At 44.0% G+C, this 17,876-nt stretch overlaps 3 protein-coding genes across 3 annotated transcripts; 2 read left to right on the forward strand and 1 right to left on the reverse strand.

Moving 5' to 3' along the window:
• Nucleotides 1–646: 646 nt before the first annotated feature.
• Nucleotides 647–3,888, forward strand: LOC128709118 (poly [ADP-ribose] polymerase). Its single transcript, XM_053804103.1, has 4 exons — nt 647–905; nt 999–1,344; nt 1,408–2,505; nt 2,589–3,888. The coding sequence occupies exons 1-4, from the start codon at nt 647–649 to the stop codon at nt 3,886–3,888; spliced, it is 3,003 nt and encodes a 1,000-aa protein (XP_053660078.1).
• Nucleotides 3,889–4,846: 958 nt separating this feature from the next.
• LOC128709121 (NADH-quinone oxidoreductase subunit B-like) lies at nt 4,847–5,540 on the reverse strand. The gene is given in 2 exon segments (XM_053804105.1): nt 4,847–5,501; nt 5,503–5,540. Coding segments are annotated over 2 exon segments (693 nt in total).
• An 807-nt stretch (nt 5,541–6,347) lies between these two features.
• LOC128709117 (uncharacterized) lies at nt 6,348–11,179 on the forward strand. Its single transcript, XM_053804102.1, has 7 exons — nt 6,348–6,502; nt 6,618–6,821; nt 6,908–7,140; nt 7,309–7,432; nt 8,266–10,446; nt 10,537–10,666; nt 11,153–11,179. The coding sequence occupies exons 1-7, from the start codon at nt 6,348–6,350 to the stop codon at nt 11,177–11,179; spliced, it is 3,054 nt and encodes a 1,017-aa protein (XP_053660077.1).
• The last annotated feature ends 6,697 nt before the right edge of the window (nt 11,180–17,876 follow it).

The following is a 17,876-nucleotide window of genomic DNA, read 5'->3' on the forward strand; positions in this document are numbered from 1 at the left end:
GTTTTGGGTAGACGTATCTGACAAGCGAGATTGAGGTTTTGCTGACTAACAAGGTGAATTAATCAAGGTATGAGAAGTAAGCACGCTACATATGGATTTTCAGCACGCCAACAATTTTTGTAAACCTTTCTCCATGAGATATTGTTAGCTTCATACACACAAAATGATAAAAAACAAAATAGTAAAACGACCCATGTTATGTACCTATATATGCTACGATAACACAAAATGTGTAATTTCATTCAGCAACACAACCCTGAACCGCTGAAAGTACCTCAGAATATCGAAGATTCTACTTCAATATAACACAAGTGGGAGATTATTTTTGTGTAGTTTATTGAAATAATTGCTACTGTTTTCGCCCTTTTCCGTAATCAGTTTATTACAACCCCTTAAATTCCTACAAGAGCACATTTGTGGTTCGTTGGGCGAATGAGTTGTTTACATGCGTTCAAATAAACGAAGCCTGACAATTTCGCGCCACACCGCACCAACTGTCACCCGGCAAACACCGCAAACAGTTCGTCTATACCGGGAAAAACTTGTAAATTCAGTGCATTACATGTTGTGTTCTGGTGCGTAATACGCGTGAATTAGATTTGCACCCGCTGCTCCTCTTATTCTATCAGTTGTGTAGAGAAAAAGGATGGACGCCCAACAATTACCGTTTCTTGCGGAATATTCCAAGAGCAACCGGGCATCGTGCCGATTGTGTAAGAACAAGATCGACAAGGATGTGCTCCGGCTTGCTGCGATGGTTCAGTCGCCGATGCACGATGGTAAGGTGGCTCAATGGTACCACGAAGATTGTTTCTTCAAGAAACAACGCCCCACAACCGAAGGCGATGTAGCCAACATGGAGGCACTGCGGTACGAGGATCAAAAGAAGATCCGCGACGCAATTGGTAAGTGATGCGATGGGTAGCGTTCGTAAAGAGTGCAAGTAAAAATTAAACTTTGTCGGTTTTTTTTGTGCTTTCCTTGCTTGTGGGTTGTAGCTGCGTTCTCGAAGGGAGTCGTTCCTACTGCAGGGAAGGGTAAAGGCAAGAAACGATCCGCAGCGGAAACCCAATCTTTGAAGGACTTCGGAGTAGAGTATGCGTCCTCTGGACGTGCCATGTGTCGGGGATGCGAGCTGAAGGTTTTGAAGGATGAGGTGCGCATTAAGAAGGTCGTTTACGATACGGAGGTAGGCATGAAGTATGGCGGGCAACCGTTGTGGCATCATGCGGAATGCTTTGCGAAAATACGCTCCGATCTTGGTTACTTCGAGAAGGCTGAAATGTTGCCTGGTTTCCGTTCGATGAAAAAGGAGGATCAGGCGATGTTAAAGAAACTGTTACCGTAAGTACCTGCCACTGAGGAGAATCTTCTACACTAGGGTAACACAAATATTTTTTTCTGTAGAGCCATCAAAACGGAAGATGTACCGGCGAAGAAGCTGAAGGAAGAGGTTTTGGACGAGGTAGACAAAGCGGCTGCATCGCTAGAGGAGAAGCAGATCGCTGAGCAGCTGAAAGCGTTTTACAAGATACGCGACAAACTTAAAAAGCTTGGCGTAAAGAAAGCGGAATTAATTGAAATCCTTGCCCATAACCATCAGGACATACCGGAGGGTAATGATCCAGTGTTGGATCGTGTTTGCGATGCGCTGCTATTTGGTGCGCTGGAACGATGCACGAAATGTGGTGGTCAGTACGTGCTGCAGAAAGCATCGTACGTATGCGAGGGCAATCTGACCAATTGGGTAAAGTGCATGAACGCGGAAAAGGCACCACCACGAAAACCAACCATAATACCGGCCGATCTGCGGTCGGCATACTCATTCTTCAAACAGTACAAATCTAAAATTGGAGATCGCGTGTTTCGGTACGTTCCGCCGAGTATTAAGACCGTGATGGAAAGCGTGAAGAAGGAGGAAGAATTGCCCTCGGAACCGAGGGTGAAGCGTGAAAAACCACCGTTGTACAATATGGAATTTGTCATTCTTGGCAAAACGGCCACATCGAAGGATCAGCTGAAGCTTAAAATACAAAAAATGGGTGGCAAGGTGGTGACGAAGATTGCTAGCCATACGGCGGCTATCATTTCCACACCGGAAGAAGTCGAAAAGTTGAACAGCCGTATGCGGGAAGCGAAGGAACTACAGATTCAGGTAGTGCCGGAGGAATTTTTGGATGATGCTCAGGGTGGCGGTGCCATTTCGTTCATCACCAGTAGGGCTATCTGTGATTGGGGTTCGGATCCGCAGACGCGCCTCCCAACTGACGAGGAAAGTAAATCTCGCTCGAAAAAGAGCATTTACGAAAAGTCAGTACCGGCCAAGATGAAGCTACAGGTGAAGAGCGGTCTGATCGTTGATCCGGACTCGAAACTAGCGGATAGGGCACACGTGTACAAGTGCAATGGTGTCATTTATAACTGCGTGCTGAATAAGGTGGATATACAGGCGGATAAAAATTCGTTCTACAAAATGCAGGTACTCGAAGATGATCATCAACGCAAGTAAGTCCATCTGAAATGTATTCATCAATAGAAATGTTCTAATTGTTTCGTACCTGCCTTCGTTTGTACCTTTTCTTCGGCAGATACTGGTTGTTCCGTGCTTGGGGTCGTATCGGTACCACGATCGGTGGTACGAAGGTGGAAAACCACAACACGGCAGAGGACGCCATTCTGGCGTTTGAGGATTTGTTCCTGGAAAAGACCGATAACGATTGGCAGCGGCATAACTCTAAATACCACAAGATGCCGGGCATGTTTTATCCGATCGAGATCGACTATACCGAGTCGAAGACGAAGCGTCTCGCGGAAAATAGCGCCTTCAAATCGAAACTCGCTCCTGCGGTGCAGGAGTTGGTTCGCATGCTGTTCGATGTGGACGCGATGAATCGGGTAATGTTGGAGTTCGAACTCGACATGGAAAAGATGCCACTCGGCAAGCTGTCGAAACGTCAGCTCCAATCGGCTATGCAGGTTCTGTCGGAAATTTCCGACTTAATCGGGAGCGGCGGAACCAATGCGCAGTTTATAGGTGCATCGAACAGATTCTACTCGTTCGTGCCGCACAATTTCGGTGTTTCGGCCGTCAAGGTGCTGGATACGATCGAGCAGGTCAAGGAAAAGCAAACCATGCTCGAAAGTTTGCTGGAGATTGAGTTCGCGTACTCGTTGCTGAACGAATCGGATGAAGATGGCAAGAGTGGTAAGAATCCGCTAGATACGCATTATGAGCAGTTGAAGACGGTTATCGAACCGATGGCACGTGATTCGGAAGAGTTTACGTTGCTTGAACAGTATGTGCGCAATACGCATGCGGAGACACACCAATCGTACGATCTGGAGATTAAAGAAATCTTCCGCATCAAACGTAAGGGTGAAGATCGCCGCTATCAGCCATTCAAGAAACTGCACAACCGTAAGCTACTGTGGCACGGTTCTCGGTTGACCAATTTTGCGGGTATTTTAACGCACGGTTTGAAAATTGCCCCACCCGAGGCACCGGTTACGGGTTACATGTTTGGCAAGGGTATCTACTTTGCCGATATGGTGTCCAAATCGGCCAACTACTGTTGCACCAACATGGTTGATTCTACCGGGTTGATGCTGTTGTGCGAGGTAGCACTCGGCGATATGCAGGAGTATCTGCAGGCACATTACGTGAAGAAACTTGCTACCGGTAAACACAGCGTGAAGGGTATCGGACGCACGCAGCCAGATCCGAGTGGTTCCCACATGCGTCCGGATGGGGTGGAGATACCGATGGGTAAGGGTGTGTCGGATGCAAAGGTAAAGAGTTCGCTGCTTTACAACGAGTTCATCGTGTACGACGTGGGTCAGGTGAACTGCCAGTACTTGTTCAAGATGAACTTCAAATACAAATACTAAATTAGCTGTATTGCTACAGTAAACTACCCGCGAACAGGAGAAGAAGGACAAGCATATTTGATAGTTTCTTGGGTGTTGTTGATTTTGCTTGCATTGTTTGTGTTTGCCAAATACATTCTTTCGTTTCGTTTGCATTAGATTTAGCATACAAATGTATACGTAATCAGTTTCTTACATTAATCAATACCAACAAAATGCCAAACACTTAATGGGCCAACCACATACAGGAACACAAGTCGTATAAGTCTAACCAGCTGCTTGTTAACCGTTATAAATGATGCTGTTTGATGTAGTGTGAACATGGACGCAGTTAAAAATATGTATATAACTAGCACATCAATTTCACGACTTTTCAAATCAAATCAAATAATTTATGTTACCATGCTTTCCAGATATCTTGTTTAAATGACAGTAATGAAAAATGAGGGGGGCTTAGTTGGTGAATTCATTCTTGTGAATTATTTCTTTTAAGAAACATTCGATGGTGTGGTGCACACATGAGTAATTCAGGAATCGAAAACAGCTGTCTTCAGTTGAAACGCGATGGAGGAAACCCCAATATTATTTAAGATAGGCTTATTTAACTGAATTTTTCAGTATCGACTAGGATTAGTAAGATGTTTGTTTCACCCCCGATAACAACAGATGCAACAATGCTGGAATTGATCTAAACATTCTATTTTTAACCAGCAACCAATCTGCTTCTACATCTGTAATGTGGTTCTGTTTTCTTTCCTCGAACATTTTGTAAGCGTGTAACGAGATGTTATATTGATACGTTTTTCTTGATTTTTTCGTCGTTTTAAATATATTTTATTTTCTAAAATAATACCCATCCAACTCACATCCAGCCCTACACCGAAATGTTAATGTTAGCGAACTTACAACTAATTAAAGCATGTTAATAATTTAAATCAAATGCATATGATCCAAGAAGAGCAGTAAAATGGGCGATAAGCTATTTACGATACCACATCTGTACCGTTTTCATGCGTTTCACCTTCTTTTGCAGTTGCAGAATTCCGTAAATCAATGCCTCGGCAGTGGGTGGACATCCAGGCACGTAGATATCAACAGGTATTATCCGATTGCAACCACGTACCACGGAATACGAGTAGTGATAGTACCCGCCACCATTGGCGCAGCTACCCATAGAGATAACCCAGCGTGGTTCTGGCATTTGGTCGTACAGTTTCCGCAGTGCTGGTGCCATCTTGTTGGTTAATGTTCCGGCTACGATGATGAAATCGGTTTGTCGTGGCGATGCACGGAACAGCACACCGAACCGATCTATATCGTAGCGTGGTGCACCGACTTGCATCATTTCCATGGCGCAGCACGCGAGACCGAACATCAGGGGCCACATCGAACCTTTGCGACCCCAGTTTAGCAAGTCATCCAAACGGGCCACCGTCCATTCGGCAGTGTTGGATTGTTTCGATCCAAACGGGGAATACGGCAGATGGGGTGGTTTGTCTTTCTGCACAACCGGAAGTGTAGCTTTGTAGCGAATAATGGAATTGGTTGCAGGTACCGTTATGGCGGTAGCTCTTGTAAATGCACCGCGAATAGCGAACATGATGATACCACTTGGAGCTTCTTGCAGTGTACTGTTGCGTGCGAATACGCACGCATCGGTGTGTTGTATACATAACGTTCGTTATTACGATGAGTCATTCAATTATCTCACCCAAAATAATTCCGATAAAGATTAGATTTCCAAAATTTGCGGAAGCGAATCAATCCTATTTCAAAGGCTTATTAGATTTGCTGTGTAAAATATTTGTAGTCACAAAGAAATGTAATTCATGTGTTTGAATTTATAAAAAGCCTTGCTGATTTTAATTTTCCAAACATAAAATGTGCAAAATGTAATACGAATTTATGATGCGTGAAATTAGCCTCCGGAATGATTCCGATTAATGATGGACAGAATAAACACGAAAAAATTAATAACAATTTCATATGAGCTAGCCAGTGCATAAAGGAAATGTGTTTGGATAATATAGATTATTAAGTAAAAAAAACAACATACAGATCACAGTGCAAAAATTTCCCAGCAATCAAGAGTTTCCATTAAATTGAACTTGTGCGTGAAGTTAGCTTGCGTCGGATTGATCCCAACATGACGTTGCCGTTGTGTCAAAAAAGCAGATCTGGCAGAAGAAAACATTTGGACAATGGTGGTCCGAAAGTAGTAAGGTTGTATCGATTTTTAAGGTGTTGCAAGAAAGTTGCCAATTGATTGGTGCGTGCTGTTGCCTCGTGTACGTCCAGCAGTGTGTCCTGGATAAGTGTGTCCGGCGCCGTGCTAACGCGATTAGCCAGTAACCGGGCCGTGCAAAACAACGGTTAGCCTGGGCGGAGGGGGCTTCGACGTCCAGATCTCTACTTACCCCCTCCATCCTAGGAACTACTCTGTTGCTGGGTGCGTTACTGTGGGCGTGTGTTGTGTCGGTATGCCTCGTATCAACTTCAGCCGTACTGAGCGTTTTGCTCAGATGTCGAAGCAGGAGCAACTGATCGCACAGAAACGACAGCAGATCCTAGAGAAGCAGCGTACGCTCGAGCTAGCGAAACAGATTGCCGCCGAAGCGACTAAAGATACGCCAAGGTAATGGAACGTTTATGCACACATCCTAACCCAACCGGGATTGGCAACCGTTTCTGTGGGTTGTTGTCTTATGTAATGTTAATACGATTTATGCACCATTTTCGACATATATCAGCGTGACGGAGACACCGGAAGATACGACAGATACGTCGGGAAAGGTGTTGCTACCGTTCAGCAACGACGGTTCATTTCTCGAGCGGTTCAAGCAACTGAGAGAGAAGATAGTAAAACAGACCGACGATCAGGTGAAACCAGCGGTCCCAGAACCGGACGCTACGCTAAACATTGAATCCGCACCTGCTGTGGGTGTGTCTGCTAGGTAAGCTTATCTCTATCCAGTACTGTGCCAACTATTGATTTTAATACGTAATTTATTAAATAATACGTACGTTGTCTCCATTTTAGCAGCAGCAGCGAACAGATGTTCAAGTTTGACATCCCACCACCATCGCTTTTACCAACGCTTCCACCACCGCCTCCGCCACCACCACCACCACAGCTACCAGCCATGGCAGATGATGTCCATTTCGAACCGTTTTACGATCTGCCGCCCGTGGTGGCGGCCGACACTAGCAACGTACCGGATGATACCGGCCGTACCGGCGGTAGAAGCGAGGTAGCACTGCCGAACTGCCAAGGTTGGTACCGTTCTTGAAACAACCGGCCACGTTGGACGGTTCACGCCAGACGACACGATGGAAATGGAACCTTTCCATCGGTACGTACTGTGTGCGTGACCGTCCGATGTGTGTTTCGGTTGCCGGTTGCCCGGTTTGTTTGGTCTTTTAGTTATAATTTTTGTATAGTATTTTCAGAACATGATAAATTACCAACCACAGTTGAAGAATTAATTCAATTGGTTGCCGATATCGGTGATGTTTATGAAGATAAATTATGTTCACGTAAAAATGATTTGCATCCGTCGCTTTGGTAATTGTTTTTACTTTTTAACTACTCCTTATAATACTATATTATATAAATATCTGTACACATTTATACTTTATACGCTGTATTGAGCGGGGAAAAGTGTAGGAACGGAACGATAATTACATTTAAAGGAATTGGGATATTTAATCAGACTTTTGATGAGATGAGGTTAACATTAAAAGAGATTGAATAGTGAAAGGGGATTGAAAAAGCTGTTTAAAACGTGTTTTATGCAGATTGTAGAATTAGGACAGTTTGATATTAATTCATCATTACACGTCATTACACGAAAGTGTTTAGGAGTTTTTATTTGCATTAATTCATTTCCGTCAATAGCATGAAGAAGAGTTTGTTCTAAGAACTACAGAAGGACATAAGTGAAAGCGTAACGATTTACAGAGTACACAGTGTAGCGAGATTCGATGATGACCATCATCATAGAACATGTTTCCTATTTCCCTATTAAACGTTTCCGTTTTGTCCGACCTTTCAAAAAGAGCAGGGTCTAATGAGATGGGGGTTGTGCGTGAGTAGGGTAAACTTTGCTAGGCAATATTGATCCCAGTGGGACTCAGGTCTGGAATGTTGCTGCTGTACAAAAATCTGACAATATTTCACGTGCGATTTTTGTTTCGTTTTTCTTTTCTTTTTCCTTTTCTCTTTCTCTCTCTCTTTTTCTGTTTCTTTCCCATGTTTCCCACTATCTGAATCCGTTTCCCTTTTTGCTTCACTGTCGCTATTTCCTTCCCATTTCTTCCCTTTTCTGGCTCTGTTCCCGACACTACCATTGGCCTTCTCTGCCGTGGCATGTTTGTGTTTTTATTTGTTCTCTATAGGTTCGTGTTCGATAAGCAATCGGAGGCGTACCGTGGCTTTCGCAGGATGATCGCGATAAGGCGCGAAACCCAAGCGGAAGACGATGCAGCGGATGCGGGTTTACACAGCAGAAGAGTAAACGATGCAATACTGATCAGTGGCGATGAGCAGGAGGAGGAAGATGATGATGACGCCAAATACGATCCCGCCGATGTGCTGGACGATTCGATCATCGACGATGGGCAGGAGAACCACGCGAAGCAACAAACGGCTGGTGGTATACCCGAAGGCTCGAAAGGCACGTCCGAGATTCCTATTCACATGATGCCGAACTTTTACGGTGACGAGCGGCATTTCTACGATGACAAATCGACGACGGAAACGGACTCGGATACGGAATATGTACGGGAGGCACGGGAACGCAACCTAAAGAATCTCAAGCGCAAAACGTTTGATGCCGGGAACCGTCGTGAAGATGGCAGTTCGACCGACTCCGATGATGACTATCATGGAGGACTCGGAGATAGTGCAAATGAATCATTGAACGACAAAAATGGAGGTAGTTCCGGTGCGGGCGGCAGTGCTACCGGCGGCAGTGGTGGTGGAGGAGGGGGAGGAGGTGCTGGAAGCGGTTCTCGTGGCCATCGGCAGAAGTTTCGCAAAAAGTCACGCTGGGGTGAGAATACGGATGGGGCAGGAACAGCGGGCAGCCAGGAAGGTGTGATGACTGGGTCAACGCAACAACAAAATCAGCAACCACAGCCACCGGTGCAGCAAGGAAGCATACCAGGAATTCCATGGACCGGGGGACATTTAAATGTACCACCACCACCTCCACCACCCCCAATGCCAGCAGCACCAGGTACGTCGCTCGATCGCAACAATCCCGGACTGTTGCAGTACGTGTTCCATCATTACGGTACGGTAGCGGATGTATCACCGGAATGCTGGAGCAAAGCGGAAGAACACTACCGTTTACAGCTGCTGTATGATGACCTGACGCAGAAGATACAGCAGCACGATCAGTTTTTGCGCGTCAGCGTGACGGAAGGGCAACGTGTGGACTCAGACGAAGAGCGCCGGCTGAACACGATCAAGCTAGAGGCGATTATGTGCTGGATCAGTGAGATAACGCACTTGTACGAACGCATACGCCCGAAGCATTTGAGCGAGTTTTTGATGCGGGACGATTACGAGCGTTTTGTGGAACGGTTCCGTCGAACTTCCGACCGGCAGCCGAATTTTGAAGACTACAAAGAGTTCCGGTTGCGCGAAGCTAATGGGACGCTTGCCGATGCCGCCGTGTCTGGTGCGGCCCGGCCGGATGATGGGTCGGGGAAACGCGAATACAGCTCGACCGATTCCGATTTCGTGTCCTATCGCGAACCTGGACAGTCGACTAGTGGTCAACAGCAGGGTAGCGCACACGGCAACGGGAAATCGGAAACAAGCACGGTAGAACCCACGTCAACGGTGGGCGGAGGTGAAAAGCGTGCCGCCGAAGGAACAGTTGAAGAACAGCATCAGCAACAATTGGCTGCAAAACGGCGCAAAAGTCGTTGGGGTGGTCAGGTGGAGTGTGGCCCACAGTTTGTTCCGGGTCAGAGTTTCCGGACACAACCGCCACCACCGCTACCAGCTCATCCACCAGGTCCACCGCCGTCCCTGCCATCGACCAAACTGTCCACAGTAAGTCGAACCGATCCGGCATTGTTGGCGTATGCGCGGCAAAATTTTGGAACCACAAACCTCTCGGAGGAAGACTGGAAGAAGGCAGAAGATCACTACAAGATCAACTTGCTTTACCAGGACATGTTGCGTAAGCGGCAGGAGATCGACCGACTGGCAAACAGTGGTCGATTCAAGTACGAGTACGACTCGGATGAGGATACGACGGGCGGTACCTGGGAACATAAGCTGCGCCAGCAGGAAATGGAAGCGACGCAAAAGTGGGCGAACGAGCTTACACGCCAGTCAGAGGGCAAGCATCATATTGGTGACTTTCTGCCACCGGAGGAGTTGCGCAAGTTTATGGAAAAATACGAAGCGCAGAAGAACAACCGTCAGCCAAATCTGAGCGACTACAAGGACTACAAACTGCGCGAGGATAACGTTGGGTTTCAGATGCTGCAGAAGCTTGGATGGAAGCAGGGCCAGGGCCTGGGTGCGGACGGTAGCGGTATTGTGGATCCAATCAATAAGTATGTGTGGTGGTTTTGGTTTTTTATATACAGACGATGCATGATAATGGTTTGACGTGGGGGGATTTTGAACTTGTTTTCTTTCCGTAGGGCCGCACAGCGAGACAATAATCAGGGCTTGGGCATCATTACCCCGGACAACCCGGAGGTCAACGATAACGAGTACGATGCGTACCGTAAGCGCATGATGTTAGCGTACCGGTTCCGGCCGAATCCGCTGGTAAGTGTTTGGTAAATGAGTCGCAAAACATTAGGTCATGTACGAGATGTATTGATTTTATTAGATTTACTGTTCAGGGGAGTTTTGTATGTGGAATTCAATTTCTAATCCGAAAAACACATTTTGATTATCTATTTATTTCATCCAGCATGACGGCTTTTGCCGTATTATTAATATGTTTCATTTTATTATCATAAAAATTACTTTTTGAAGAAATTTTTCTTATCATAATTCTCGATATTTATTATACGTCAATATCCAATTTGAATCGTAACATGGAGTTATCATTAATTATAAATGATATTATAAAAAAATCGATCAGTTACAATGTAAAAACCGTCGCTTTCTACCTTCCTAATTAATTTAAAGTATCGATAAGTTTTTTCTGTTTTTCAATTGCTTAAAACAATTATTGTACTCGTCTGTAAAGGAATTTGTTTTACAAAACAAATGTTCTTACACGTTTATTTTTTTTTTCCTTTTCAGAACAATCCGCGCCGCGCTTATTACTAATTTGCTTAAGGCATTTAGAACAAATCCGGGATCTCGACAGGCGTTCGATATCCATATTAGTTTGTAAACTACACGCAAGGATATGCGTGCATTTTTCTTTAGTGGTTCTGTATCGGCATGCTGATATAGAGAGCCTCCGAAGGCGATCTGTTATTAAACGTTTTGGATTTAAGTGAAAGAAAGCATACACGCGGAACCGCAAACCAAATTTCGCACCCCATCAAAACCGACTGGAAAACAATGTGCGAAGCTTTGCGCAATGGTTAGTGACTGATTTGCGCTTAATTATGGCTAGCAATGGATGGTTAGTGCAATGAGCTGTTTATTTGTTGGCTTTTTACCCAATTTACGCGTTATATTATCCTCTTTGTACGCGATCGTTGCTTACGCTCAGCAGAAAGATGGGCAATTAGCGTGAAATGAGCTTGATAAGTTTTTTTTTTCGGAAACACAGACATCCAGTACCGTTACTAGTACAAATGAGTGCGGGATTAGTTTTGATGTCTCGTGTTCGCATGTTAGACGATCGTTAAGCTGTCGAGGATGTCTGGAAAGTAAAGTCACTCAGCGCGTTGGGATGATGGTTCACTGGAATGTGGGGTAAATTGCAGGATCTGGTGTGCAGAAAAATAGAACAAAAGGAAAAATTAATTTGTGTTGTAGCATTTTTCGTCTAGCGCTCGTTGTATGTGATCGCCGGTGGATGCGAAACTGGGCAAAACTGATGCATTGTTTTGAAATCATATAACAAATTGTCGATTGAATTGTATGTGAAATCGTTTATTAGTGTATACTGCGTTCTATAGCGGAAGTTTAACGAAAAGTAAGCGAATGTCAAGATGCTTAGCAGTAAGTGAAATATACAAATTGTAATAAATAAAGGGCACAGTATGTTCGTCTGAAACAAACTATACAATTTGTTTTAAAATGGTTTGAAATGTGTAAAATTGAACGTAATATCTATTTACTAAAAAGTTGTGGCCGGTTGCAAAGTGCGTTTAATTTCTATTAAAATAATATGAAACATGCTGGAAGATTACAAATTGGTAAGTCATTACTATACAGGTGTACATTTATAGTTTCAGTAAGCTTTTAAATTAACGTAAGTAATATTCATATTCAATATGAAATTTAATTAAAATCGGTTGGTTTAAGTTGCGGCTCTACTAGGTATGTGACTCTAACACAATTGTGCCATTAATGCGGACGCCTTTATGTATGCAATCAAAAACACAATCACGCGAAGACGGTGTGTAGTGGTTTGCCAATTTCATTAAAATTAACTTCAGTTTGCTTATTAGTCACCCGTTAGCTTATTTTGCGGGATGATATATTTTCCTCGGAATACGCAATACGTATATAATTGAGCCTAAATGTATGTAAAAAGCAATTTTGCAAAGCTACTGATGGATTCAGACGGTAATTACCAGTTTTTAACTTTATTTTCCTTTCAATTATTTTTTTAATTTTGTGTGTTGAATTACATTACATTAAAAAGAGTCTTCTCGACATTTTTAAAGTGTGAAACGTTCTCTTTTAGGATATTTGTTCAACGCCACATTTTCTCCCTCGTCGGAATCAACGTTGACAGCTGTTATACTGAAGCTGACTTTAATTTTTAACTCTTAATTCTGAAACAACCGAAACCAGCGGTTGGATCCGTCCATCATTTCAGGAGTTTCCACAGAAAGATACCACTTTTGTTATTCATACGTGTGGAATGCCATTCGGAGCCATTTGTTCGTCAACGTTCTTCTTTCGGTGCATTCCTGTGCAGCTGCACTGCCGATGTGCGGCAGCCAAAGCGGATGGGTTGGCACTATGTGCCGAGGAACAATGATGTGAATAAATTATGACAAACTTTAGCTGAGCTGCTGTTTTGACAGACACCAGTCTGCTAGGACGGTGGCTCGAACTTCTGTCTTATACTCAGTGCTTGCTGCTGCAGGGATGCTAGTTGCTCCTTTCGCAAGCATTTCGTTAAGGTCATCAAGAAAAAAAAATGGAATATTATTAAAAAAAAAATACCAAAAACGAAACGTTGAAATGCTCAAAGGCGAGTGGCTCCTTCAGGGATAATGTTGCTTTCTTTGCTTCCTCCGAAAAGACGCAGGAAAGATGAAGGTGATGACTTAATGAAATAAAAAAGCACACAGTTTTGTAGCAATGTTGCATTTTAACGATGTGCTCTTATTTTCGGATGATACAAAAGTGGATGTTAAAATAATTTTGGTCGCGTTTATTGCTTAAAAAGCTGTCGCGTTTCCATATGGGCGCTGTTCTCGAGGAATGTATTAATTTGGGACGCATTTGTGTGCGTTGAATTATAGGAGCAAAAAGAAAAAAAAAACAAATTCTACCAAGCTAGATACACATGATGGGATGAAATTTTTTAAAATAAAAAAAGCAATAAAATCCTACCGACTGACACGAAACTGTGAATCCGTTCCTTTTTTACTGGCAGCGTTATGCGTTTTTATCACTTGCGTGCTTCATCGTGAGCTATTTTTGGAGAATTTAAATTGCATAAAGTTCGATACGAGGAAAAGCCGATCGACCCAATGCAAATGGTGGCTCAAAAGTAATAAAACGCTCTGTCCCCGGTTTGCACAACGAACGTGTAAAACATTTATCATCTTCATTCGCTGGGACGTTATAGTTCCGTGTGCCACCCCAGCGGAGCCCTGTTGTTAGTACATTATTGGAACGATTTAGCGTTGTTTGTCCCAACGCGAACGGGAAGCCTTTTTTATTTCCGTGCATTAATTGTAGTCCCTCTGTTGAACCAATTGGGGAGATGTGTACCACATCTGGTAGGGTTTTCGGATGTGTACACACACACACACACACACACACACACACACACACACACACACACACACACACACACATTTACCGGCGCATGTAGATGGGAAAGTCGATGGGAAAACTCTCAACCCGAAAACAATGTTCCGTTCCGGCGCATTCGTGGTGATGGGGTTCGCAAATTGAATTACACGATACGGAAAGCCGAATGCGTTAGTATCACAACCGGTTCTATTGAAGTACCGGGCACCGGTCTGCCCGTTTTGTGTTGGGTTAGGAACGTTCGGATGTAAAAGGGAAAGCAAATGGTTTTGGTTGTGAAAGCAGGGATTAGAATCATCGTGAAACACTTTTATTGCAGCTCATCGTAAAATGTTGAGAAGAATCATTTTGAGTGATAAAACTCTCGTCTTGACGGTTGAACAATAACAATAAATTTAATTAGATAGCCAATACACATTTTACCGGACTTTGTGCACTGGGTGAACGCTTGCACAGGAATCGAATAGTCTTTTGTTTGTACTCCAGGTTAAATTCAACTACAACATATTAGTCAAGTAAAAATACTATAAAGCAATTAAATGAAAGATTCTTTTGTACTAAATGTTTGGCAGTAGGTACGCAATATTTATGGGGTTAGTACACACCGGATAATGGTATTCAATTCAAAATGGCAGAGAATTTTTTTTAAGAAAAAAAAATGCACTGTATAATTGAAATGGCAATATTAGTTATTTGCTACTAAATGCCGCATTAAATGCACAAAATTAAAATATGCAAAAAAAAACATTAAATGCAATATTAAAAATGTTAAAACATGAATAAGTCAACAGATGCAATAACGGTGATAAAAGCTGGTCAAAAATGTGCATTTTTTAAGGAGAAAATCGAAGTGAATGTGTGATGAATTCCCAATTTTTTCGTAAATTAAAACTGCTGTGTGTCATGCGAGCACAATTTTTTCTCCCATTCCTATGAAAATGCGCCAATTACACACCAAAGCTCACAGGCGAGAGGAAAGCGCCTAAAGTTATGCAGCGATGCAACCATGCTGCCAGTAACGCTACAATCCTTCAGCCAACCTTGTACCAGCGGGCTCACTGTATAAGCAATAACAAAAACACTCAAATCCGCCCTTCTACGCGAGCAGTTGTACCGTTTCCTAATCTCCTAATTGCCATTACAGCGCATTTGCTATTGTCTTGCAAAAGTTGTAAACTTCCGCTTTCATAATCTAACGAGACTTTGGGTGAGCTTCGGGCACATCATCATGCTTCCGGCTTTAAAGATGCCGTTTGCCCCGGTCTGACCATTTCAGTGAGCGCAATTTTCCGGTTGTTTGTCCAGTGGCCGAGATCGGAAGGGAAAGGTGTGGCGAAGGGTGCGGGGGGAAAGCATTATAATCTAGTTCTCCATTGGGTGCTTCTTGAGGGAGTTAGCTCGAGTCCTTGTCGTGTCGTGGAAAGTTAGCAGTGACAAAGAGACGAGGTAACAATACAAAACAAAATAAGAGAGAACGCTACAAACTCTATACAAGAAGCTTAGTGAAAGTGGTGACGACGAAGTAGGAAGCCAATGGAATTATGTGGAAAGTACCGGGGGGAGGATGTATTATTTTCCCTTTCTTCTGTTCGATGGTGTCGGAAAAGTCGTGTACCAGGTATGCCAGCATGTTTCTATCTAATAGGATTGTTTTGCTGCTGTGTAATGGTGCAAAGTTGCTCTCCGACAAACCGGGCGCGATCATCATTTACTGGACCTTGCCGAATGTGTGTTTCAAACCTAACCTCGGACGCCGTTCACATGCGTGACGAATCAAAGTCGCCTGTGCTTGTTGCTTCTTTTCCCTTCCTAGAACATCGGACAAACTTTGGCCCGATCGGTGCGAGATAAGTTTAAAAACAAACTCAACCTCGCATACGACCCGGTAACCCGGTGTGTGCCTGTGCGAGGAGGATGTGTATATTTTAGCTTCAACTTTCATCCCATGTACACGGGCGGGGCAGGCCGCGCAAAAGGTTAATCGCACACCGGCACCCGGGTACAGTTGGACCCAAAAATCAAATTCATAAATTATAATTAGCAAAAGCGACCGCTGCTGCACTCGGGGTAAGGTTCGTGTTGGAGCTGGGTAGGGGTTGCGCAGGGTAGGTTATTCAAAACAAAACCTTTGCCTTTTCGACCAAGATAGTACCAAGTAAGGTGGGGTAATAAGGATGGGTACTTTTGTGAAGGTTTATATTCATTAGCGTACTTCCCATCATCATCATCATCATCAACATCAGCATAATCGGTCCTGTGGTCGTTAGGTTGGCTTTGGTAAGTCAGACGTACATCTGACTGTCCGAGTTGTTCCGAGCTCAATTAAACTGAACTGGACAATTGTGCGTCCGTGCTGTGGTCGAGAACGCATCCTTGCAAAGTTGTTCCGTCTCTCTCTCTCTATCTCTTTCAGCTTGGTTTCGTGTCTTTTTTTTTTATTTCGCCTGACTGTTGTAAGGATCTCCAGCGATTGCTCAAAACTGTCGCTAACCCGCAACAACCACACCATGCCTGGACCTCTGGTGGGAAAAATCTTTTCTGCTGCCTACCCACCGTCAACGATCTGCCCCGTGCCGTCGGGTTTCGACGTAAATTATAATAACAACCAGTTTTCTAGCCCCTTGTTTGTGGCCCCTTCCTCTGTTCCCCACTCCATCCGCTCCATTCCCGCCCCTGAAAAGTCTGGTTGTTGGGGCAAAGTTTTGCTGCCGAAGCTACACCACAGAACGAAAAGTTTGCCAGGGACGAGCTTTAGTTTTTAATGAGTCTATTAAACAAACCCACCGAAGAAACCTCGGCACTAGCACCGTCCAAGGATTCGTGGCCTATGTTTTCTGGCCTGGGTGCTCCAGCTTAGGCCTGCTCCTCTCGGCTCCCACACCTTATTTGCCCCAGTAACAGTCGGACGTTTGAGTTTTTGTGGTTTTTGTTTTAATGTAAAATTATGGCACGACGCGTCGGAACAGTTATTGGCTGTTTTGTTAGCGCCGGTAAAATGTTTGTAATTATTATAAACTTTCATTTCGGAGCTGTGGAACGTTCGTACCAATGTTCTACCAGCTGATGGTCGAAGGATGTAATCCAGCATGGGGTAGGCTTGTAGCGGCTGGAATCATGCAAAAAGGTTAAGGAACTCCACCGTTTGGAAGATTTGCAATTACTGCAGCGTTGGAAAATTGGATACGAATGGCGTTTTTATTTCGTTATTTACTATTATCGCACGGTTAATGCTATCGGGCATAACTTTGCGTTTATTGTAGCGTTTCGCGATATGATTTTATATTTCCGCATTTAACCGGAGCGACGGTATTTTGTGCGGTGTTATTTTTTTCGAAGCATTGCAACGCATTAAAAACTCCTAAATAAGCGGAATACCTAATGCGGTCAGATAGGCAAGCAAATAACTGCCAGAACAGAATGGTATGGCAAATATTATGTCATCCGAGAAAGGACGAACCAATAACAGTAAACACTACTCTCGAATACCATAACAGCTTCGTACCAGAGTGTATTGCACATTACTCAAATGGAAGCACGGGGTGTGTTAGGAGGTGGCTTATGCATATTTGGTACCATTCACACATCATTGCCTGTGGCAGTGTACGGTGGTAATGTGTGGATTTGTGGAATGTTTTGGTGTGAAAAGTTTGCTAGCCCGCGCCCTTTTGGGGAGCCATTTTATCCAAGCTTTTCCATACGGTGTGCTGATATGCAGTGTGTTTATCGCTCGCACAGTGTGCTGTCAGCAGTTGGTAAGTTTAAAACGTACCATTTGTTAAAAATAAAGGGTTTCAATTAAAGTTGAGTTCTGCGCCAAGAGAGCGACCGAAAGAGGTTCATACAATTTTGT

Source organism: Anopheles marshallii, chromosome 2 (assembly GCF_943734725.1).
Source record: "Anopheles marshallii chromosome 2, idAnoMarsDA_429_01, whole genome shotgun sequence".
NCBI classification, from domain to species: Eukaryota; Metazoa; Arthropoda; class Insecta; order Diptera; family Culicidae; genus Anopheles; species Anopheles marshallii.

Bases quoted from the DNA above. Each gene is read 5' to 3' on its own strand.
- LOC128709117 (XM_053804102.1), top strand. From the start codon at position 6,348: ATGCCTCGTATCAACTTCAGCCGTACTGAGCGTTTTGCTCAGATGTCG. The intron at 7,141-7,308 runs GTTGGTACCGTT...ATTTTTGTATAG, and splicing joins AGCACTGCCGAACTGCCAAG to TATTTTCAGAACATGATAAA. The intron at 7,433-8,265 runs GTAATTGTTTTT...TGTTCTCTATAG, and splicing joins GATTTGCATCCGTCGCTTTG to GTTCGTGTTCGATAAGCAAT.
- LOC128709118 (XM_053804103.1), top strand. From the start codon at position 647: ATGGACGCCCAACAATTACCGTTTCTTGCGGAATATTCCAAGAGCAAC. The intron at 906-998 runs GTAAGTGATGCG...TGTGGGTTGTAG, and splicing joins GAAGATCCGCGACGCAATTG to CTGCGTTCTCGAAGGGAGTC. The intron at 2,506-2,588 runs GTAAGTCCATCT...TTTCTTCGGCAG, and splicing joins GAAGATGATCATCAACGCAA to ATACTGGTTGTTCCGTGCTT.